Source organism: Gasterosteus aculeatus, chromosome 4 (assembly GCF_964276395.1).
Source record: "Gasterosteus aculeatus chromosome 4, fGasAcu3.hap1.1, whole genome shotgun sequence".
NCBI lineage: Eukaryota > Metazoa > Chordata > Actinopteri > Perciformes > Gasterosteidae > Gasterosteus > Gasterosteus aculeatus.
In genome coordinates this window covers 31,189,212-31,214,150 of record NC_135691.1, presented here as the reverse complement: position 1 = coordinate 31,214,150, position 24,939 = coordinate 31,189,212, and the positions used below count along the sequence as shown (strand labels likewise).

The window sequence follows — 24,939 nt, the reverse complement described above, 5'->3', positions numbered from 1 at the left end:
TTCCCAGTCACTCATCTGCTCATCTGTTCCTCATGTCGTTCGTCTCGCTAGGCTTGAAGGCTTTCGCAAACTTTATCGTGCACGTAGCTGCATCCACTTATGTTAATGCACAGGAAGACAACATGTTAGTCCACGATAAGGCGCGGTGCACACTGCAGTGAAAGTAGGTTAGACCCCAGGAGCCCTACAGACACTGTCGGCTCTCAAACTCCAAAAGAATTATGACGGGGTTGCAACATCTGCTGCCTGTGAGGAGGACAGACATTGATGGATGGCCAGGTGTGTTTTGTGTGTGTGTGTGTGTGTGTGCAGAATCCCTGCGTACACATGCACACTATATGTGCTAATTCACATGCACACTACAAGCACACCGTCTGCGGCACCATGTGAATAAGCAATGCATACATCTGTGACAGACATTTCAGACAATTTCAAATTACAATGAATGAAAAATGAAAACAGTTCAAAATTTAAAAGACACACGCAGGTGCACAAGTTTGCCTGTATGTGCAACACACACCACACACACACACACAATCTGACAAAAACAGTTTTTGGTATGGCTCACTGTTTAATACCTGTCAACACATTCCATATGAATGCATTTCCAGTTGAATAAATATTCCCATCAGAAAAGATTAATGATGTATTTATCGCGCATTGATAAGAGCTCCACACTGCATACGAAAGATCAGCTTCTAGATGTCGATGGCGAATCCTTCCCGACGACATCGCTGAACAGTAGGACAAGCGATGCCACTTCACTGTCAGGAAAATGAACGCCGAACTCATGAAACATGAAATGTATCACGTCCTTTGTAGACATTCATTTTTTTCAAGATGACCAGACACTAAATGTGAATAAACGAAGAAATAACCAGTCGTTAACACATCACTCTATTCCTCATGACTGAAATGCAATCTGTGTGGGAGCTGTTTTTTATATAACAAATGTCAACACTTTGCCTTCAGGCCAGTGAGCCGGTGAATCTACAAAACACAGCTTTGCCTAGAATTATAATCACATCTCATTCTATATGCATGGTTAATAATGCCAACACTTATCTTTTTTTAATATAGCATTTGCAAAAGATGACGGAAACGTTTCACAGGAAGAGACCAGTGCTGACAGTTCTAACAAGTGTTCATCACATCACACTCTGGGTTGACTTTTACCTTTTGCCGGTACAGACTTTTCATTTCATTTCAGTTTAACCGAATATGCTCATATTTTAAGTAATATCCTTCAATACTTTTACCGACTGAGCTGAGTCTCTACTGAGCTACGTGAAGCTTTCCCTCCCTGTCTACGTCTCCTCCCTCTCGGACCGCTGCGTCCGGGTGGACGGCACTGGGCTGGGGCCACTGGGGGCCGGGCGAGGCGGGGGTCTTGCGCCCGGACGGGATGGGTGGCAGGATGGGCTTGACGTTGGATCCGGGACGTCTATCGGAGGATGGAGACACGGCCACGGCTAGCAGGTCCGTGCCCGGCTGCGGGGCCTCGGGGGTTTCGCCTGATGCCGTGAGGTATGAAATGATAACATATGATGATATAGAAAAACATATTGATTTAATTGAAGCTTATTTATCTCAGATTGAATGTTTTGGCGATTAACATACAGTAAATATTGTTTATAAACTACACAATGAATAACCAAAGATGAATATAAAGTGTTGATAACACAGCAGCATCCTCCCTGGACTATTGCCACTCATGAATCTCTCCACTCTTTGAAATCAATTTATGGCAACACAAAAATGCCCTTTGACAAAAAAACAACAACAATAACAACCTTTGAGTGTTTCCAAGGTGTGTCCCAGGACAGACATGTCTAGTGGCTGCACTGAGGCAGAAAAGCCCCCGGCAGAACCGGGCACATTCAGCGCCGAGCTGGCACGGGACTCGTTGGAGCTGCTGGTGGGAGGAGGGGAAAGGACGGGACGGATGAAAGGACGAACCCCAGGGGGGATGAGGAGAAAGACAGACAGACAAGAGGGGAGGAAAGGGGGGGGGGGGGGGGGGGGAGTTAATGAAGCGACAGGTCTGATGTGTAAACTTAAACGAATTATTAAGTTGTTCAAAGACTAGTGACAACAGCGAGCAAAAGACAAAAAGCAAATGTGTTGGAGGTTTTACCATCATGCTGAGAACATCAAGCAGGACCTCCGCAGCTGGATGTATTTACTTTATCAGCAACAGTATGCCACAACTCAGCAAGGAGAAATTCATCTGAGTAATTCTTGATAAACGAACCGACGCTGGACGCACACATGCAAGAACACCCACAAGACTAAACGTGAAGAATCAAAGAGATACAAAAATATCCTCTGTTACGATATGTGAGAGAGAAACGCACAAGTATAGACACATTCCATTTTTTTTATGCGTTGCCAACAAGTAGACAGATGTCTAGAAGCTTTTGAAGGGAAATGCTGAAGGGTTGAGTAATGCAGACGGCACGTACTGGGGGCGAGCATCGCTCACACCGCGGTGAAACAACTTGGTTTCAACAGGTTTCTCAAAATTGCCCTCCTGAAAGCTTGAAACTGAAGGGGAACAAATGAGTTCGGACTGAACCCCTACTGTATCTTTGCATGTGTCTTCAGTCTCAAAGCGTCTTTGCACAGGTGCTTTTTATAACCATAAATAAATTGTCGATTTCTGATTGAAGCCATCATTTTGCAGTTTGCATGTATATTGAGTTTAAGTGTGAACGTTGACAAGTCAAAAAATTACCGGCAGATTCGAAAAATCAGAATTCAGTGTGTGTGTGTCTGGGAATGTGCGTTTGGATATGTTCCCACATGGCTTGGCACAGTCGAATAAGCTTTATGAATGTGAATATATTTCACTCTGCTCATACATTTTTTGCTTCACCTGGTTTTTATGAAACCACAAGTCTTCCCGTAGATTCTCTCATCTCATCTTAAATGTAAAGTGGTATTATTATGAATTCAAAAACCACAAAGGGGGAAAATCATTCACAACTTTGACGTATTTATCTACATCTGTTATCCTCATATGTCATACAAATCACTTAGTAGCGTGGGAGCACTTGTATTCTGTGCATTTGAGTGTGTGTGTGTGTGTGTGAGTGCTCTTACCTGTTGTCCTCACTAAAATGGGGATCGGGATTCAGCACGGGTGACGGTGCCGTTTGAGCAGAGCTGTGGCGAACAAAAATAATGAGTAAATCCAATAATTCTCCACACGCATGTGGAAAATCAATTTTTACATTCACCTCTCTTCATTCAGATGTCATATGTGGTGACAGGTACATTTTAAGGGCAACAGAGAAGAGAGCGCCGCTACACAAGCCCGTGGTGACAAACACCACGGACCCGCATGATGGTGGCCAATTCACCTTCAAGGTCAAACAATGACCCCAAAACAACCCATCAAAGCGCACGTAGGACAAGTGCACTCAAACCCATTTGGCCCGGCTGAGTGTGTGTTCTTGAAATTAAGCACTGGAGTGCTGTGCGCCGCGCGCCACTCATGATGAACCTTTTGAAGAGCTGGCTGTAGATCCCGGGACTCTTCCCCACAATGGCCTCTCTCACCAGCCGCTCACGCCTCCCGATGGAAGCCAGCTCCTGAAGAGGAGAGAGACAGACATGAGGAGGAGGAGTTGAGAAGAAATAGAAGGTGATTAAAGGCGAGGAGGGCAGTGCTGGGCGGCAGGAGTGATGATGTATGGAATCGAGGAGGGGATAGAATCGTGTCTGTTTCACATTCACTCGGAGGGAACTCACGGCGGCGCTCTTCTGGGGGCCGAGCTCGAACTGGATCTTGTTGAAGTAGTGTCTGTAAGACAGGTCCGAGGGGTCAAGCGCTTTGGCGGAGTGTGGCGTCAGTGACCTCGATCCTGACCTCGACGGGGTTGGAGACAGATGCTTCTCCTCCAGCTGGGGACCTGAGAGGGGAAGAGACCGCATGGTTGGATGGAGCTACAGCCGTCACATTTCCAAGCCTAGATCCTCGAGGGGATGCTAGTCATTTTTTGTCGCACTCAACAAAGCTGCTCCAGAGCCACAGAGGATATTATACACACGTATCACCTGTTTTCACAGGCTCAGTAATGCTTCCTGTCAAAATTTAATTTGATATTCAACAAAAAAAATGTGCAAGGCCTCCCTAGACTGCACTTTCTTTTGCAACTAAAAATGATCCCCTGAGTCTGCAAATGATGATCTGAACAAACAAAGGAACAAATGCACACCAGTTGAGGGGTCGTCAGGCGACGCGCTGTGCTGGCTTTCTCCTTCTTCCTTCTCCTCGACCAACAGGTACTCCTTCACTATTTGCTTCAGCGTCTGATAGGCTTCCTCCCAGTCATCTACCCACACATCCCATGGGCACACACACACACAAGGCGTGACACAAACAATATGGTCGTGAACAGAGCCACTGCATCCCCCATCAAACACTAATGAATCAAAGATACGGGGGAAGATGACCTTGGCGCAATGAGGCGGAGGCTAGCAGTGCATAAAAGTGATGAGGCTCTGCGCTCCCTGTATGTTCATCTCATTAAGAAAACAGCCAACAAGTCTAAGTGCCTTCATGAGGGAATGATAAATACAGCTATTGCGCGACTCCATGCCCTTAATACATGTGGTAATTGGATTGAAAGTGTGGCGCATGGATTTTAGTGAAGTGAGTTCATTTATCCGAGGCTCCACCGATGACACTTTGACTCTGAGCAGCAGGCAACTTCTTCTTAGCTCTGCCACGTGAACAGAGGGATCATATCCAAACGTAGGACATAGGATGTTGTAAATGAACTGTCAACACGTATAATAACACGTGATTATACACTCTAACCATTCTTATCATCTGCAATGTACACTTAAATCAACCGGTAGCATAAAACAACACAAGAAAATACTCGAAATAAAAGGGGTTTCTTTGCCGTACCACAGGGGATGACGTTATCGAAGAATCCCAGTCTCTGCCTATGTGTACTGGCATAGAGCTCCACGCGGGACATCGCCAGTTCAATCTGCGCCGTGGTATCGAGGCCGCGGCTTTTCAGGTTGTCCAAATACTTCTCCACCTGGGTGGGGATGAGCAGGATGTATCGAGGCTCGAAGTGGCTGTTCTTCAGACTGAGCACGCCCTGGGAGGATGGACAAACAGTTGTGCGGTGGTGTTACAATGAGTGTGATTGATATTCTCCAGACGTATTCTCATACGTTTGGGGCACAGTGTGTGCGTGTGACATTGTGACATTGACATACAATGTCACAATGTCACACGCACACACTGTCAACACGTATAATAACACGTGATTATACACTCTAACCATTTATGACTGTATGGTTGCGTCGATTCAAAATTTCCTTAAAAGGCATTTTGTCACGCGCTCCATTTTGGCCTTTTTTGGAGCTTAAAAAGTAATATCTGCAGAAAAAAGGTTTCCAGTTTAGTGTCTGTCACTCGACTGTCTATATCGAGCAACTGCTTGATGCACTCTCAGATTACATACGCACCTCCAGCTCCATGTGCACACAGCAGGCCAGTCCTTCTTTGGCTACTTCCTCTACGGCGTCTCTGCTCAGACCGTAGCTGCGACCCCCGTTCTGCGTGGTCTGGATGAATTTACCCTACGAGGTTTCAGAGACGAAGGGAAAGGATGACAGGTCATTTCATTCGTGATGGTTACCGTAGCAATCAGCTCCAAGTAGTGGTTGACATGCAAGCAAGTCCTGTCGTCCCTCTCTTCCACAGAATCAACGTTGGAACTGGTCTGTAGATTCAATTTCCACATGTGACTTCATTTTGTTCCCCCCAAATAAAAAATGTCTGCTGACTCGCTGCCTGCTGACGGTGTGACGGACACTATTGCATCATAGTAATGAGGTGAAAACTCATTAACTGTGGCCGACTACATTTGAATTCAGTTACATTCGACTGATACATTTTACAAGAAACACTGTGTGTATCCCAGTAGGTACCAAGCTGAACAGGAATTAAAGCTCACTCAAGCACTTGTTTGTGTCCCTGGACCTGGTTACGCAGGTAATTGAAAAGCACTCAAACACTCGATTACCAACGTTATTCTTGTGATTCCATCTTACCGGTCGGACGCTATTCAGACAAAATTGCCCAGCTGGTGTTCCTTGTGTTTACATCACTGTGAGGCCCGTAATAAGTGCCAAGGACTGCTGATTAGGGTTCATTTTGAACATCCGCGAGAAGTGGGTTCAAGAGGTTATGATTGCATGGTTACTGAAAGCGCACGCGAGGGTAAATAAATCAGGGGAGAAGAGAAGGACAGCTGACAGAAGAAAGCTGGGAGCGTGATAAGAAAGGGAGGACGGGGCGGCAATAAAGCACCGAGCTGACAATGAGAAAATCTAGAAAAGAGGGTGAAAAGAAGAATGGTCAAATCAGACGGGGGGGGGGGGGGGGGGGGGGAGTGACGGACTGTAAAGTTAAGCCGATTCCACTTCTACACAAAAGGAATCAATTCCAGCATGAAAGCCACGGCTGTGTGAATCATTACGTGACCCGGGCCTCCATTTATCATCCCCCACAGCTCTTACATAACAGGCAGCTTGACAAGATGGACAAGATGGGAAACAAATGTGTCGGATCCCTCGGCAAGCGAGACGAAAAGATTGTGTAATGAATCAGATTCAATTTCGGGTTGATTAACACAAATAGAGATTGATCATGAATACAAAATAGGGCCCTGGAATTTGCTGACCCTCGATGAAAAGAGGTGTATTATGGAATTTTGACCACGGTCTGCGTGATGATGATATTAAAATCCATAAACTCTCGCTGTCCTTGTCAGTTATCTCAGATTAATAATCAACACTGGCGAGGACGTGTTGAGGGGAGATGCCGTGTCATCGTTTAGAAAAATGCTATTAATACATAACCTCATTAAATAAGGCTCAATTAAAATGAAACGTATCTGCGTTACTTTAAATATCACTAAAATCCATCTATCCAAGTAAAACTAATTAGCTCAACTTATTGAGAAGGCAATGTGAACCTTGCTCGGAGACTTATGTGACTCCAGCAGAAAATAAGCTTTTCAATAGAGCACATTTAATTAGCTTGTGGTGAGCATCTGTTTACATGATTCACGACGCAGACTGAAGATGATTATATGATGATTGCTCAAAGTAACAATGAAACCTTTCTTTTGTCACCTCTGGTGTACCGAGAAAAAAAAAAAAGAGCGTAATGACACCCATAACTCACCATGTGAATCATGTTCTGAAAATTGTCTTCACTGACAAAATGGTAATCAATTCCATCCTCCTCTCCCGAGCACGGCCCCCGAGTGGTGTGACAGGTTCTGTGGAAACACACGGGCGACGGACGTTTGGGTCGCACGTCGGACACCGAACTCTCAAGATGTTTGCTTGACTTGAAGGACACAAAAGACATTTGGCTCCGTATTTTTTTCACGTATGTTTGAAAGAGTTGTTGGTTATCACGGTCTCCGCCTCCTCTCCACAGATGCCCTCGTGCCGAGACTGTTCAGTGCGAAATGCGGGAATCAAATCTGCAGGCCTCGTTCTGTGCGAAGCTGCTGAAGCTTCGTCTGAGGAACAAGGGCTTTCATTCCGTCCCCCATTTCTCACACAAACAGGTTGACTGATAATAACAATTAATACGTCTCATAATGGACACAGGGTGCGAGTAGTGTGTAGAGACAGACTCCAGAATAGCTGAGCTATCTTTTGGTACGTTTTGGTAGCAGATAGGTAGTAACACCTTTATTCTGATCAACAATCGAAGGGTGGTCAGTGCAAATTGCACATCTTTGCAGCTTTCAGCTCATGGCTTTGGTTCACCGGGTATGGTTAATGTTATTAGCAGCTGTTTGACCACCAGAGTACGTGATAGATTCTTCAGATGAAACTGACACAAGTAATTGTTTTACATGTCTGCTAATGCTACAACAGTGTGGGAGCTAATTTATTAACGTCCCCATTAAGGAATATTCTTCGGCTTTTTCAAATAACACCTTGAGCAGATACATTATTTCAACATTTCACATAATGTATATTTTCAGTTGTATACACGGAATGTATTTTAGTACGAGCGCCAGTACTATTAAGTATGTGACAGGTGATGTGTGCACAAAAGGTTTGGGACCGACCCGTAGGCGAAGTATTCGCTCAACTCCTCACACAGTCTGTGAGCCAGATTTCTCTTCCCACAGCCTTGAGGACCGGTCAAAACCAGCATGGGATATGGTGTGTCAGCACTGGGCATGGTACTGTTTGGAGAGAGACACACACACACACATGTAGACACAGGACACCGGTTTCTGAATCACTTCACCGGGACGTTGTCTCTAAGCTGAGCGGGAGTCACGTGTATTAAAACCATTTGAGCACAAGCTTCTTCCGTTAAAGCCACTCGGCCACTCGTCACAAACGAGAGCCGCGTGGGCGACGTGGATGTGCGCGGGAGAACGGCGAATTCACTGTAGCTCCAGCAATTTATTTGCTGACGATGGATGTACTTGGAAAAGCGCTGATGCTTGGACTCATTTCTTTCTTTTAGGGAGTGGACAATACGAGCATCAGAAGCCCTGCAGCTGCACCGCTGCACAGCTGTGTTGGTAGTTGACTTTAGAAGGTGATTATGACGGTTACAATTGGAACGTAAACTGTCACATTCATCTCTAACGAGACATTCCTTTTCCTTGTTTTGTTTTCATTAAGAAAAAACGATTTGTACTAACCTGTCATAGAGCTCCTGAGGCTGCATCAGATGATACACCAGGTGGGTCATGTGATCCCTGGCTGCCACCACATCCAGAGGAGGATCATACTTGTTTACTGCCGACACCTGGAATTTAATGTCAGTAATTACGTTCATCCTAGCTTACAAATCAGATCCCTGATTAAAGATAGAAATATTGTCTATGTGCTTGTAAAACTGAACAATTCCTCATTCCATCGTGGAATGATGAAGGATTCTGTTTGTTTATACCTTTTCTTCAGCAGTGACCTTCTCTTTGTCCAGCGTCGTCAGATGTTGGAGGAGGAAGACGCCTGCCGATCTGTAATCGGGTTGCTCCTACCAAATACATTCACATGGTACTTATTCCAAAAAACAGTATTCCATCAACTTTAAAAGCTCATTTACAGATGGGATGGATCGACTGCCGGGGGGCTGCTGACAGGCTGGGTACAGAACTCTGGTCCGGTGGGGGGTTTACCTGCACAGGGTTTCCCAGCAGGTTGAGGTCCCTCAACAGGAAGAGATCATGAATGTGTTTGCACTCCTGAATTTCACTGATCTGAAACATAACCACAAACTTAGCGGACAGTTGAAGTCGTTGACTTGCTGAGTTTGAAAGTTCACTCTCGACCTTGTCTACGTATTGTGCTGTCGTTTAGAAGGTACATGCATTTGAGTCTTTTTGCTCTTTATTTTGTCTGTACTCATCTATTAACTATTAACCTTCTAGTTTGACTTTTATGTGTGTTGGTACAGTACGGTTCACAAGTGTAATAAATCCACATCAATTTCTGAAATGTAATCCCATTGACTAAAATCGCATTTAGCATTTAGGCTGCCTGACGTCTGTTAAGCCTTAGATTAAGCTCTTAGATTAATACCAGGTTTTTCTCCACATTGATAGAGCCCAGTAGGTGGAGACTCTGGAGGCCAGAGAGAGCGATGATGCGGTTCAGAGACAGGTCGAGAACCTGCAGAGACTTCAGCTTATCCAACCCTTCAATCCTCTCCAGCTGGTTTCCCCTCTGGACAAAGACGGGAGAAAAAGAGAGATGCATGACATTAACGATGATGCCGGCATACATAAGTAACATAAAACTCTACTTTATACGCGGTTAACGATTCCCACTACTAAATATTAAGGACGCTCCGTGGTCACTCCGCAGGGTGCCTGAGCCCCCTCTCACCTCAGTACCGAGTTGAGTGGCAGGTCTGCCTCTCTCCGCTAAATTCTGACAGGTGAGGACTGACAGCCAAACAGCTGGCGAGGGGTGGGGGGGCGCGGCACGCTGCTAACCAACTAAAGAACCTGACCTAAAGGCCCTCCTTCCTTCTCAGGGTTCCCAACCCTGCAATCCCTCTGCATTCCACTGAGTAACGTTGTTATCCAGCCGTCTGGCCGCACGCCCCCCCCCCCCCCCCCCCCCATCCTACTCTTGCCAAGCATGTAGCCTGCTGCACGCATGACTTGAAGCTCCCAGGTCGGTGCCGTGACGGGCTGGGGAATACGGGCCGGATGACAGGGTCGAGCTGCTTTGGGGGGGCGCCAGCGCAGACGGGGATGGGGTTTAGATGGACGCTGGACGGATGACGTACCGGAGGACTTGGTTCTCAAACATCAGCAGCTGGTTTCTGAAGCAGAGCTACAGACACAGCCGGACCGATGGCTGCTGACAACCAGGAAACACTGATAAAGGTCAGAACACACAAACACACACATGCAGAAAGGAGAGAAAGGGCCTGCTGTTGGACCATATGGTGATTCTCGAACAGGGGTGGCAAGGTTTTAAGTTTTAAGTAAAAATGAAGTCAAAAACACAAACATGAAGAGAAAGACCGAGGGAAAAGAATAGAGGCAGGTCAAATTAAAGCCTTCGTGAGGTAAAATACTTGCAATAAAAGAGAACTCCTCTGAAACAACTCCTGCTGTGTGTTCAATAAGAAATAGACAACACATGGGGGGACATGGTCCTGCGAAGGAAAGCCACACATGTAAGTGGAAGTACTGCCAAGCCCGGACAAAAAAACACAAATGAGATTGCTGTTTTTTTGTGTGCCCATGTGCGCGTCATATTCCTGAGTGAAATAGAGCTGGACCTACAAGGCAGAGGTGTGTGAGAGGCAGACTGTCCAGGCCGCTGATCCTCGAGATCTTGTTGTGTTCCAGGTTGAGATTGGTGAGCTTGCAACATTGCTCAAGCCCCCCGATCGCACTGAAACGGTTGTCTGAGTACGAGCAGGTTAAGAAAGACACACAGAGCAAAATGTGTGTTAGGCAGTTAGTAGGTCAGTTTCATGGATATTACCATATATAAAGGAAACTCCATGGGAGTTTTGAAAAGGTTGTGTGTGTACGAAGGAGAAAGAGGCAAGTTCAAGTACTCATGGATTAATGTAAATGTCTCTCAGTAAGGATACGGCCCAGATCCAAATTACTAAGAGAGGAAAAGGCTGACAAGTCCTTCATTTTTGTTATATGGTTGTGGGAGAAATTGACTTCCTGGAAGAAGAAAAAAAGCAGCACAGTGTTAACAAAAGTCATGAAATGCCTCTCGCTAAAGAAATTCCTCAACCGAGTCCCGGGGAGGCATTTTCAAATTGCTAAAGTTCACTGTCGTTCAAGGGCAGTAAATGCCTTGCAAGAATATTCAAAGAGACTACAGATGGGCTATGGAAATCCAGGGCTATCATGGGGGAATAGCACGAGAGAGTGAAGCCCGAGCCACCAATCAAACGTGGTCTTATCCTGTCAGCTCAAGGTCTTGCGGTACTTTTAGGTTCTTGGGGGGCTGGAATCCAAAGAAGCTGGAGATTTCGTTGTGAGAAGCGTCCAGGATGGCGAGTTGGGGCATGTGGCTCACACAGGATAAATCTGGCAGATGAGAAAAGTTAAGAGTAACGGATCAAATAGGATGAAGATGGAAACAGGAAAGTATAATCTTCAAATCCTGATTTGATTACATCATTTTCAAAGTAGTGACAGGCTTTTAAAAATACCAGCTCTTTAAAGGGGACTATTAATGAAATAGAGAAAAGTCACCTTTGATTTTGTTGTGTGGCAGTTGCAGCTTTTGAAGATGGACATAATTGCATAAAACAGAGATGTCCCTGAGATCCTGACTCTAAAGTAGAGAGAGAAAAATACCCAGTAGAGAAAAATACCCAAATAATAAATATTCCTCACAGTTACACTACAAAGAGAACAGTATGACATAAATAACATTTTAAATGGATTATTCACAGATTGCTTGGTCATAAATTACACAAATCAATCAACCAAACAGCCCAATGGCATGCTGTCTGTCTTACAGGCAAACACAGGTGGTGGTACAAATACTGCAGCCCGGTGCCAACTCGCCCCTGGCTGGACACGTGCCTGCAGACCATGTCCGCAGTTAAAACGCCATTCTTCTGTAAACGTAAAAAGATGTTGAATTGTTCAGAAATAAGTATGTGAAGATAATGCACAAGGCCACTATAAGAATCCCCTACACACACACACACACACACACACACACACACACACACACACACACACACACACACACACACACACACACACACTCAAAAGAAGGATATGCTCTATCACAAATTGCATATAAAAAATAAAGTATTTGACCTTGCTGTGCTGTTTGGCCTCCTGGGATCTCTCGTGCAAGGTTATCTGCTTTATCTGTTGCATAAGGGAACAATTATGGAGTTTTGTAGTAAGTGCTCCAAGATAAAAACATTTTTTTTAAAGATATCCACGTTAGCTTTCACTTAAACACCGATTCTAATTTGACTAAAAAGACACCGATGACGCTGAGAAAACGAACAAATGAAGGCAAATGTTGAGGTTTATTCTTAAGCAAAAGGAAAACGCCTCACCTCCATCTCGGCGTCGTCTCCCCCGCGAGGAGCGTCACGGGGGCACCCTGGGGGGCGGCAGCCAGGTGACGCCGACGGAAACTCCTCTTTCGTGGCTTCCTTCATGGTTCCGTGTTAAATAAACTAAAACACTCGGCAAAGGCTTAGCAATAAATTAAGAAAACAAACAGGAAAAATCCCATAGCGACCTGACAGGTTAGCTTTCCGGGTGAAGTGTACGGCGCGGTCGCCAGGGCAACGGCGAGACTGGTGAGCGGTGAAAGGGATTGTGGGCCTTGTAGTTCCTGTGCTCGCCGCGACAAGGTTTCAATGTCCAACATTGAACAGAATAAACATAAAAACCTCAACTGCTTTGACTAATTGTGAGTTTATAGAAAATGTTGATTTTTTTGTCTTAGTTTAGTCTTCCAATGTTCAGTCTTGTTGAATTTGGATTTCGCCATCAGAAAGACTTTTGTGCCATTAGGGCTTATAAGTCACGCATTTGAAATGTCCCACTATAACAGCAGATAGCCCACAGATTTATAACAACAATACGAGCCTTTGGGTAGTTAATGTTGTCTGCGTTTATTTATTTCTTACTTGGCTGCACTTCACACTTCAAATCATGCCAGACAACACATCACAGCTGTCAGGTAAAATACATCCTCGAAATGTTGGTTTTGGATTCGTCGCTGCTCATATGACATCTCGGGTGTATCAAAACAGTGATGGACTACGCTTCATGTGCACAGACGGTGTCAGTGTGAGCACAAACTCACGTCAGCTGCACATCTCACAAAGGAAAATATGACTAAAGCAGCCACACAAAGAGGAGCGCTGTACAAAATACACAAGACATGAGGGACTTTGAAGGCTTTATTTTCTTAGTGGATTAGTGTATGCGTTAACAAATCGTGTGTGTGACTAGGCAAACATTTCAGAGCATTTCAAAGATGACACTCAACAGCTAGAGCAGCCATGAGGATGTTTCAACTTGTTCAAGAAAAACACAGATTTAAATACATTCTTCTTTGAAACACACGGTTTACTGCAAATGTGCAAAATAAAGATCCTTTGAAAATAAAAAGAAACATGACATAGAAATGTGTATGAGCAGTTTTGCCAAATATTTAAAAAATGAATCTTTATTACATTTTACATATTTCATCCGTGAATAATAGAACGGGGTCGTACGTACGCCCCCCAGGACTTTTAGGGGCCGTCTGTGTGCAGTGGGATGATATTATAATAGAATCTCTTTGCGAAAAGACACAACCTTTAACATTGTATTGAAGTTTTCCATTTATAACATTTTCAGAGACGCTCTGAACAGCTGAATGAGCGGATATGAGATTTTACAGAGAAGGCCCGTTTTCAGAGTGGTGGACGAACGCCTCAGCAGCTACACGGTTGTTTTCCCATTGATTTCAGCCCACGTGTCATTATGATGGATTGCTTTGCGGGCTTCGGAAGACCACTACCAGGCCCGCAGTATCGACAACGCTCCCTTTCCTTTCTCTGGCTCTCCGTTAAGTACTTCTCCCCCAAGTTAATCAAGTGGAAACAGGGAGGGGAATGATTTGGGATGGGACGACAAAATAAAGATTCAGAATCGCAATGTTTTAGTTTGTAGAACTAGTTGGACAGATAAAGGGTATTCGTACACGTGCCGTTACACAGAAAGTGCGAGCCACGCGACTGTGGTGTGCTGGATGTGAAATATAACATTTGAAATAAACCTTATCTGTTTTATGGAAGGATTCAATTGTATTCCCGCAAAAATATATTTTATTACAGAGTCCCTGTTGTTCAATTTGTACCCGATGTTAATCAGCTCACAATGTTCCACACTCGTTTACGGCTCCAACTGTAAGAAAAAAGACAGCTACACAGATTTTTAACAGCAATGGTTATGATACTATTCTCTGCGAGGGGGAATCTTTGGGGACCACCTGAAATTGGCAGCAGGCGGGCGACGTGACCTCATTCAGACGGTCTAATCCGACATCTGTTATTGCAGACAGAATCAGTGGGCTCATGGGGCTGCCGGGGGAGTAGAGCTGGGGGTGTAAACGAGGGCACCAGTTTAGATCTAATAGGAAAATGAGATGAGATGGGGGCCTACGTTCGGTACAGTGTCCAAGACAATCGCCTTTTATCTGGAGTCGCGGCAGAGTGTGTGGGGGTATGTTGTCAATTGATACATCCGTGGCAAACTAGACCGCAAAGTCTGCAGTTGTGTTGGTTGTCACCTGGCTTCCCAATTAGAGTGGGCCTTTGCTGCATCCGCTGAGGGACCCTGGAGTCAGGTGTAGCTATGCATACACATGTATTTATATATATATATGATCACATTATAATCTGGGTGTCGAACAAGCCTCTACATCACTTTTTCCCAATTCTAATCTGCAAGTTTTTGCCCTACCATCTATAACTTTTGCATCCATGGCCGACTCATCTGTTCTCACCATACAGAACTGAAGTCACGTGAATCCGATTTCTTTTTTTCTTTTTTATAGGACAGAGGTACTTTTGACGGGCCCTCAAACCCCTTCTGGTGTTTACACCGTGGTGATCTTCTTGTCCTTGGTGGCCTGTTTGATGGCGGCCTGCTCGCAGATGATCTCCTTCAGCCTCTGCAGCCGGATGTTTTGGGTGCTCAGGTCCCCGACACCGGTCTGGCTGCGATGGAGCAAGGAGAGAGCATTGATGTACTCCAGCTCTGTGTAGCGAACCCCCTGGTCCACCACCAGATTCAGCAGCTCATCCGCAGTGTTGTACAGCATCTCATAGTACTGCCTGCGGGGAGACACGTGACACAGGAGGTTATGGGCAAAGAAAATAAAAGTACAGGGAAAAGAATAGAAAGGGAAGTGACTGAGAGGAAGAAAAGAAAAAGGTAACAGCACTATCGCGGTTCGGAATAAGAAGGAGCAACATCAACAAAGGGGAAACACAAAATCCGAACTGCTGTTGCCGTCAATTTTCATTACAATGGTCATTAGAAAAAGGACCGTGAAGTACATACAGATAACGAAAGCACCAAGGGAGCGTAAGTGTTGGTGAATGCCACACAATTCCAACTGCTGACTGTAAGATCCGATATAAAAGGTCACATTTGACAGACAGAAGTGAGTCAGTATGTTGTTGTTTTGAATATCTAGAAGCAGCCCTCCAGTGTCTGTGAGCATCGGATGAAATGCTCATTAGAATCATTTGATAGGGACAGTACACACTATTTAGTCATGAATATGGACACGATTAAAAAACAATTTACACAACCATGGCAAGAAACTGGAGGCAAGGTGATGCTCAGGCAAGTGTTGGGATGCAGGGTGAAGAGGGTTCTTTGCTCGGGGGCAAAACAGGTCAAATAACTTGTGATTGTGTGTGTGTGTGTGTGTGTGTGTGTGTGTGTGGGTGTGTGTGAGGGATTGAGTTGGACTCGCAAATATGCCTTAAGCGCTCGCAGGACCAACACAACGGGGCGCACACTAGAATGGATGTCACCACCATCTGCCCCCGGCTGAGGACAAATCCCATACTCTGAAGACACGCTTAAAGAAAGCCATCTGTGAAGAAGTCATAGAAACAATAAAAGCAAGAGGACATCAGGTGAGATGCTATGACAAGTATGTCTAATGTCTAAAACGAGGGGGCAGGGGGGGGGGGGGGGAGTAGTTTGTGCGCTGAGCGTCCATTTGTAGTTCATCTGGTGCTAAGCGGCTATTCTGTGCGATACAAAAATCAATAGGGTGACTGATGGAGTTTGCTTGGGTTAGGTAATTTGTTTTTGTCAATACAAAATTTGTTTTTGTGTGCCAATTCAGTTAATTGATGCACATATTTTATGGAAATGGCTACAAACCAAAGGCAGGCTGCAGCAAAAAAAGAAAATGGGATTTGTAAAAAAAAAAAAGGCGCTCTTTGCTGTATGGTTTTTATGAAAAAAAGTATTTAAAGAAGGCCGGCTTAAAATGTGTAAAATGCCGCCGCGACGTTTTGTCCACTTCTACATTTGGTGTGTAATTAATATTGTGATTTACAGAGTTTAAAACTGACCTGGAATCTATATTAGTTCAAATATATTATCTTTCCATTTGTATTTATTCAGATAACTACAATAATTGCGCGTTGGCACAACTGTGCCTGAATGCATCCGGCGGACCGATGCTGCTGCTCCTGCTGCTCCACCAGCGTAGACATGGAAACACGGCTCCCCGCGTGGCAACAGGAGCATACGCATTTCAATCAGCCCGCGCCGCTGTGCGTCAGTGAATATAGCGGCAGTTTCCGGGCAAAAGGAGTTTCCTCTATTGGCATTAACTGTGTGATGTGTCATAATGTCCAGCAGAGCAAATGGAGTAGGCGGGTTTAAGCTCTCTGTTGCGCCGGTGGGAGATGAAAGTAAGGCCATCGTGTCCTTTAGTCATTTCCAGAAAAAAGCGCAGTAAAAGAAAAAAGGGGGGGGGGGCACTTTGGCTAGAAAAACATTCTCCATCTCATTTGTTTAGTGCATCACCCACCTGAGAGCGATTCCTTTCTTGAGATGATCATTTTTGATGCTTAACGCGGCCTTAATGAGCACTCAGGGAGCTTCTGTTCCAAGGCGTTTTATGCACTCATTTAAGAGATTCAACAGCAGCAAAAGACTAGGGAAAAAGTAACGGAGGGGACACATTGATTGAAATGGAGAGGGAGGGATACAAAGAGGGGACAAAAGAGCGATGACTGAAGAGATGTGTGAGGACTACAGGTGCATAATATCTGTTTTTTTGGCCTTCCGCTGACAAGAAATACCCTTGGTCATCAAAGCATTTGCATTCTGTCTCACTCGCCGGCCTGCTCTCAATTTTATCGCCAAGGTCTCCTATTTTTCCTTCCATCCTTGAGCTCATTTCATGAATACGCTTGTCAATATTGATGAGGGTCACAATGGTTTTCTCTTTACCCGGGGGGGCTGGGGAGGGCAGGCCAAGACAGACGAAAGGAAAAAGAGCGGGATGAGGACGGATCCCACGTGTGGTTTTATCTCATTAGGATTTGCGCTGAGGGTTTGTGTAAATGTCTGAGTGCCTCCGCTTCGTCCCCGGTTGTGTATGCAGCGCATGCGTTACGAGTGTTGGAGCGTTCACCTCTCTGAGGAAAACACCAGATCAAAAGCGTAAGCATTTCTCTAAAAACCCGGCGGTTGCTCGAGGAATATCGTATTTCTTTTCACCCAATGGGGAAAACACATACAACCGAGACAAATACAAATATTTCTTCTTCTGAAGGAATTGCTTTTGGACAGAAGGCACGCAGTCAAATATCCATCCTGGTCAATCAATGATGGATGCGCATCTTAAACCTCCCCCCCCCCACACCCCCAAAAAGGGACTGATCCCAGTACAAATGATCTCAAGAGTTGCATTGGCTGACTCACTGACTTGTGGAAGCAGCTCGTCGTTTCAATTAAGGAAACCCTTCTGGTGGACTGCTAAGTTATGCACACAGTGGGAAATGAACAACAACCTGCCGAAGAACTCAAATCATCACCGTGAGCGCTTAGGCAAACTCAGGTTGAACGTTTTCCCAACGACAGCAAAAATCATCTTCACAAATAAACACCACTTTCATGAGTCTTTGAAGCGGGAATACTTGGCAGAGGTAAAAAGCTTTCTAGGCCTCAATCACGTGAGCGAGACATCACGGCGCGGCTGTGAAAGCTGACAAAAGGCCACTTGTGAGCTACCGCCTTTTTGAAGGCACGTAAACGGCAGGGGCAGTTAACAGAAGCAGTTGGTATTTTAGAATATTGTGTTTCGTTAACCACTTACTTCATTTCCGGTATCTGAAAAAAAACAAATAAACATTGATTTTTAGAAGAGAAAAGTACAAAAAATGCTGATTGAATACTCTCCGTACTAGGATTGTGACACCATTTGTCTGATAGAATAGTAAAAAAATAAATAGAAAGTTCTGGAATCTGTCTGTTGATGCATCAGTAGCTACCGGGTGACATTAAGAGCTATAAAGCAGGGCAGAACTCCAGCATAATAGCAGCTATAACTCACCTGGTAGTGAAAACACGCAGGATTTGTTAACAGCTACTGGTGCTCATTCACTGAGGAAATCCACTATGCATCCGAGAATAAAACAGGACGCTGCAGCTACAAGACTGTCTGCTGGTTGTCAGCATCCGCCCGTGTGTGTGTGTGTGTGTGTGTGTGTCTCTCTGAGTCAAGACGACAGCTGGCAATCTGGCCTCTGCTCAGCACAAAGGGGGTTGTGTCAGAAAGAGAAAGTGTAAGATGTGCTGGTGTGTGTGTGTGTGTGTGTCTCAGAGTGATGTACGTTAGCGTGTGCCGAAAAACCCCTTCAAACAGTTCATTACCCAAGCAGTTGGTAAGCCATTTGCCATTCAGGGTAAGCGCTGTTAATAAGATTAAAATCTCTCAGCACCCCCTCCATCAAGAGGGACCCCCCTCCACCTCTCCGTTGAAAACACACAACATACACTTCTTATTTTCCTTTTCTCCATTAAAGAAATCGCTAGTTGATGGAACCTGAATCCCTGCCTCTTGCCTTGAAGTCCCATCTCTCAGGGCACCGCTTGGTAATCCGCAGGCGAGAGCGCCAACGTGCCTCCATGGTGCACTTTCGATTAAACTTTAATTAGACAACCCCCCCGACACTCCTCTTTCCTTGCATACAAGAGAATATTAAGTCAATTTATGGTGCGTGGATGTAGCATCGGACGGACCGCTATGTATGAAGAACATGGGGCATGCAAGGCAGGAGAGAAAGACAGGAATCAGCACAATTCGTTGGCCCCTTATTTCCGTCGTGGACCCTGTTGAGGCCGTTACAGGCTGCCTCCGTCAGCGTGTTTGGAGCAACACGTTAGTTAGTGGGGCCGAGATGAGGCGAGGAAGGAGGAGATGAGAAGCTCGCTGCTGCTTTAACAGATTCCGATTGGCTCCCTCTCTTGAAGTGTGAAATTGAAATGATAATGTGAGGGATCTTTACAAAACGATTTTCTTGTGTTGTCTGATGCTGTTTTCAAATAAAACACTTTAGTGTCTTTACACACCCTTTTCAATCTCTCTCTAAAGTATCTCTCCCTCCATTCTCTCTCTCTCTCTCGCCCTCTCCAAGGCAGCACATTGGTCTCTCTTCTGGTAATGAGCAAAAAGGTCTGCTCAGAGACTTAAGCTTCATCAGCAAAGACCAGTCCCATCATGCTTCTGCAGACACACACACACACTGTTCACAGCATGGATGGTGGACGGTTGCAGAGAAAAGAAGGAGGGAGGATGAAGAGATCGAGACACAAGGTGACAGAAGCAGAGCGAAGTGACAGTGTACTGAAGTCGGGCCTAAATACAAACAGATTTATCGGTTGACTCACTACCTCCTGACACAGACGTCAGCTGTACTTATCGCCACATTCTTTGTAGACACACCAGCCCCTCACCTCGACACACACGCAAGCAGACACGCGCACACAAACCGCAGCTGAGAGACGCGCAGAGGCTCGGGCACTACGCTTCGGGACAATACGTAGCACACAACGTTCTTGTACGTTTCACACGCGGGCACCGGCGCGCCGCGGTACTTTCCAGTAGCCGACAGGTGGGTGCCTCGGTCTGAACTCTGGAGCGTCTCTGCAGTGGGCCTGTCAGACCGCTGTTCAGCTTAGCCACGGGGTAAAGGGCCCGGGAGCTAGCTAAGGATGTTATGACAGCCCGGCATCCTGGCTGCACGGGTCAGCGGGCAGCACAGAGCTCCAGCGCGTGTGTGTGTGTGTCGTTTGTTGTATCTCACCGTGTTCTGAAAAATAACCTAAATGCTACCACACCAGAGAGAGAATATATTTACACAGACAAACATTTATTTACATACGCTTTTGATGTACACACACACACACACACACACACACACACACACACACACACACACACATTTTCCAATGATCCTATGCTTCGGCATCCAATGTAGACTCCATTAACGGCATTAAGCCAGTCATTCCCTAAGCTTACCTGGTGACAATAATAATAACCAGGTCTCTTGTTAACCGAGGAAACAATATGTGCTTCACATTTCAAGTCTCAGTGACAGCTCATTATTTTTAGGCTACTTTTTGGGGCTTTCTTTGGAACGATTGCGGTCTCCTCTTCATAAAAACGCTCACCAACAACATCACCTTTATCTCATCGCTGCCTCTGTAATTGAACTAGCAAGCGGCGGCAGAGGTGGACAATGAGCAGATCTCAGCGGAGTGATAAGGTCGAGGGCGCAGCCATCACAGACACACACACACACACACAGATGTGACATTGCGGTGCCACTGTTCTGCAGAGCCACTCAACTGTATTCTGAGCAGATGGTCTGTGTGGGTCCACTTGCGCGCGTTCAGGTGCGTGGTTGTGACCGCGTGAACTTGACCCACGGGCTGATGTCGCTGGCAAACGTCCTGACAGAAAGACACAAGACTTTCCGTACAGACGCGCAAACTCACACACATACGTGTGGGTCTCAACACCCTGACAACAATAACAATTGGGATGCTGTAGAACGATGTGCAGCCACAAGGGCGCACTGTTTCCCCATCCTTCTTCACATTCGATGATGGAGAGAGAAAGAGAGAGGGGTGAGGGTGTGTCTGTGTGTGTGTGTGTGTGTGTGTGTCTTCATGAGTTCTGCAGTGCAGGTTACCGGGCTTCTCCTTAGTTTTAACTCAGATCAATGGTTATTACTGTGCCCTTGCCCTTCTCTCTCCCTCTCATCTCTCTCTTTCCCATACAAGCGCACAGATGCAGCAAAAACAGCCAAAAACACTCTCACAGGAACCTAAAAGTACACGGACAGACGGGCGAAGATCTGCAGCCTCTCTCTCCCTCTCAAAAGCAGGCCTCCCCGCTGTCAACCCTTCCATCTCACTCAGGTCCCTCTGGAGGTGGGGGGGGAAATAAAGTACTGATGAATGAATTCAACTTTTAGTCCCTTGCTTATTTCGGTAGGCCAATTTTTTTTTCACAGCATCTCAAAAGGGAAAAATCTTTTACAGTAATTAACTTAATTCAATAACTTATAACTCAATTATGAGCCGGAGTCTATCATTCAATATCTCAAAATCAAGGTCTAGATTTTTGAGACGTCGAAGGATTGTTTATCAGAGTACGTCTTCTGAAAAATGATTTTTCGGTAAGCAACAAATGCATTATTTTATGTCTATCATATTTTCCCACACAGGCTGTACGGTCACTTCCACTCACAGGTGTGTGCTACGAAGCGTGCTTCATGAATATTCATGGCCTCAACATAAATATGGTGATTTCAATATGCTGATTGGCTTTGGCTGAGAGTGTGCATGGGTGAGAGCAAGGGATACATATCACATGTGTGTGTGTGTCTTGTAGCCGGAGGCCGACCAATCCAAAAAGCCATGAATGTGTAAACAATGCGGTCTGCAATTCCCAATCAAAACCTCCACACCACCCACGCCTCGTAATCAGAGAGTGGGAGAAAGAGAGAAAAGACAGAGAAGCCATCACCGGCGTTTCTCCATAATCAAAGTTGACAGAGGGTAGGAGTAACACGCTAAGCGCTGGTCCTCCACATCCAGCACGGCTCGGGGCATTTTGGTTCATTTCCTGGAGGCAGAGACTTGGCTGGCGAAACCGGCGCGTCGGGAACAATAGCGACGTCCAAACAGAGCGCACCTATCCGCTCAGACACACAGCGAGCACCCAGAGGGGGGCCGTGAAAAGAAGCTAATCGACCGCATAGCAGCCCGACGCGTCCCACCGCAACAAGTACACGATGCGGGAAAACCGAGGCTAGGAAAGTTAGCGCATGGCACAAAGTCATTACATGTGAAAGTCAGGGGAATAAAAGTGTTCATGTGTCCTTCTCATCAAATATTCTTCATATTTCAACTTTCCCCTGTACTTGCCTTTCTTTCTATTTGTGCCTCTCTCACTTACATCTCTCAATGCTCGCTTTCTATCCAGGCTGTCCTCGGCAACTCCCCCCGATGCCTTTTTCTATTAAAGACATCTTCTCTAGAACTCCCTTTCACTTAGTTTTTCAATTCCTCCCCCAAGCCCTCCTCTCTTACTCCATCTTTTCCATCACCCTTCCTCTCACACATACTCTTCTGTCAAGGACACAAGCTTCTGAAAGAGCGAAGAAAAGAACACATGAATACTATGAATTACCCGACTCTGTATGTCTTCTTTTCTCTATCCACCCCTCTGCTCGCTCCCTCCCTCCTTCTTTTTCACAAAGACATCTGAGGGCTGATTGCTGCTGCCCCCCCCCCCCCTTCCCCATCCCTGTCTGTCAGGGCTGGACATCACTGTGCAACAGCAGGTAGACTCACAAAATATAAATGTACAAATACAAAATAAACCCCAACGTGCACGCACGCACAAACACACCTACACACACAGTTTGCTTGACAATCTGTCTGACCATCTGCCAGCCTTGTGCATTGATATATTTGCTATCTGAACTTAAAGGACATTGTGCATGTCCGTGTGTGTTTGTGCAGGTGTGTAACAGGGTCGCACCGAAAACACAGCTAGATTTGATCTGTTCACCAGCCAGCGTGTATCATCTATTCCCGAATCCATACTAGAGTTGATTTGCTTCTATATTTGATGCATCTTATTAAGAAATGTTAATTCATGATCAGTGATTGTGGAACAGATTGCAACACATTAATATGTGTTGATTTTACTATTTATAATGTTATAACCATCTTGGGTTTCAGGAGGAAGTCCTGAGCCTTTATTGCCATGACAACGGCAAAAAGCAAAGGAAAAAAGGCGAGCACTTATGAAGTGTTGGCAGCTGCCAGCTCCTCCGGTACAAGGTTACGAGCCTTTCCCAAGCCACACTGCAGGAAGTGTGGGTTTGGACTAAGTGCACCTACAAGTCGAGCCTTTCTGGTTGAGCGTTTTTTCATCGTCGCAATCTCGTCCTTGCAGGTTTGCATCCACGTCCAAAGCGCAATCACTTCATCATTTTACTCTGTCAGACATAAAAAATGTCCCTGCAAGCGCTCCGCCAGTGGAGAGGAACCGTGCAAAATATGTTAAAAAAATAAATAAAATCCCTCTCACCTGGCAAAGTCGAGGTCAGCCTCCCGGGACATGGTGATGTTGGTGAGGTTCTGTTGGAGGACAAAGATGTTCCTGCACATCTTCTTGATTCCGGACTCGCTGATCCTCTTAAAGTACTGGGCCCCGTTGATTAGAATACAGGAGATCAGGTGACCCAGACCTGGTGAGAGAGGAGAGGAGAAAGACAACACGGGCCGTCGTCAGCTTGAGAAGACTCAAAAGGAGGGAAGGGCACATGCAACGACACCCCACTCTCGCTCCCATGCTGACCTTCAAAGATGTACTGGAACTTGTGCTGCTGCAGAGCGGCCCCCATGGCCTCCTCTATGGCTGAGATGTCCTTGTTCAGTTTCACTACCAGTGGGTCGTAGTCCATGCTCTCCACGTTAGCCACGATGGAATAATTGCCTTCCTTGGCCAGCGGGATCAGGTAATGGAAGCAGTGCACCCTGGAGGGAGACGTGGTAGGAGAAAGAAGTGGAGGGTTAGGGAAGGAGAAAGTGGAAAATGAGATATTTGACTTTGTTCTCTTTACATTTCAGGTCAGACGTATCCTTTAATTCCCCAGAAGTGACCTGTTAATTCCCTCACAGTTCACTGCTGATGTGTTTGAAAATATCACTGGTAAAGTCAGGGAAAGAGAGAATGTACGAGGGGTAATTTTCTTAGAGTTCCTAGTAGTTAGAAGCAATTTATATATACCTACTCCAACACCTATGATTTAGAATAAATGATGTCTAGAGTACACAGAACGTATCCACTTACTCACTTATCACTATTGAGCCAAAAAATTCTGCTAGTTAAAGGCAAGAGCACAGTGCCAAATTATTTAAACAACAGTTTGAGGGGTCAAATATACTTACACATGCATTAAATGCAAAGCCTAAATAAAAAAAGGGCGTCTTGAATTGAAACACAACAACCTTTGAAAGTCGGATTCCTCTTCATACCACGAGTCCTGTTGTGTGCCTTTATAAGCATTTGTTAATAATGGAGAGTATGTCAGAGACGCTGATCCTTCCAACCTGAAATAGAGCCTATCGTACGTTTCGTCGCTCATTTTAACAAGATTTCTTTTCAGGGAAAGTTGAATAAAAGATGTGTTCCAGGGCTTTGTCACCTTGGTAAATAAGTTAATATCTAACATAAAAAAGGCAGAAAAATAACACCCAAAAAGATAACTTTTAAAAATTGATAAAAAAAAATAAAAAAAATCTAACATTCTGGGGCTCAACATAAAAACAAAACATG

At 45.4% G+C, this 24,939-nt stretch overlaps 2 protein-coding genes across 3 annotated transcripts in view; both read right to left on the bottom strand.

Moving 5' to 3' along the window:
- Nucleotides 1-551: 551 nt before the first annotated feature.
- On the bottom strand, nucleotides 552-12,831 carry lrguk (leucine-rich repeats and guanylate kinase domain containing). Of its 2 annotated transcripts, none has more exons than XM_040175094.2 (21): nucleotides 12,593-12,831; nucleotides 12,342-12,395; nucleotides 12,032-12,133; nucleotides 11,763-11,844; nucleotides 11,494-11,594; nucleotides 11,141-11,222; nucleotides 10,824-10,948; nucleotides 9,604-9,747; nucleotides 9,201-9,281; nucleotides 8,972-9,058; nucleotides 8,721-8,827; nucleotides 8,130-8,249; nucleotides 7,223-7,319; nucleotides 5,497-5,610; nucleotides 4,922-5,123; nucleotides 4,224-4,340; nucleotides 3,757-3,917; nucleotides 3,509-3,597; nucleotides 3,106-3,168; nucleotides 1,794-1,915; nucleotides 552-1,514 (listed from the first exon to the last, which is right to left on the bottom strand). In XM_040175094.2, the coding sequence occupies exons 1-21, from the start codon at nucleotides 12,695-12,697 to the stop codon at nucleotides 1,276-1,278; spliced, it is 2,394 nt and encodes a 797-aa protein (XP_040031028.2). In that variant the 5' UTR covers nucleotides 12,698-12,831; the 3' UTR covers nucleotides 552-1,275. The 2 variants fall into 2 exon arrangements, with proteins under 2 accessions (XP_040031028.2, XP_040031029.2); XM_040175095.2 differs by having other exon boundaries at nucleotides 1,794-1,912.
- A 605-nt stretch (nucleotides 12,832-13,436) lies between these two features.
- Nucleotides 13,437-24,939, bottom strand: part of exoc4 (exocyst complex component 4) — an 83,965-nt gene continuing 72,462 nt past the window's right edge. The window contains exons 18-20 of the mRNA XM_040173427.2: nucleotides 23,959-24,137; nucleotides 23,689-23,848; nucleotides 13,437-15,373 (exon numbers count right to left, since the gene is read on the bottom strand). Of these exons, the coding sequence (XP_040029361.1) occupies nucleotides 15,136-15,373; nucleotides 23,689-23,848; nucleotides 23,959-24,137 (577 nt within the window). The 3' untranslated portion in view covers nucleotides 13,437-15,135. The remainder of the gene's footprint in view (nucleotides 15,374-23,688; nucleotides 23,849-23,958; nucleotides 24,138-24,939) is intronic.

What these genes read in the sequence shown, in the direction of transcription:
- lrguk (XM_040175094.2), bottom strand. Translation starts at nt 12,697, where the DNA reads ATGAAGGAAGCCACGAAAGAGGAGTTTCCGTCGGCGTCACCTGGCTGC. An exon ending in AGCCCCCCAAGAACCTAAAA is followed by an intron (nt 11,223 to 11,493) that starts GTACCGCAAGAC and finishes TTCTTCTTCCAG; the next exon opens with GAAGTCAATTTCTCCCACAA. An exon ending in CCTCAGGAGCTCTATGACAG is followed by an intron (nt 8,250 to 8,720) that starts GTTAGTACAAAT and finishes CTCTCCAAACAG; the next exon opens with TACCATGCCCAGTGCTGACA.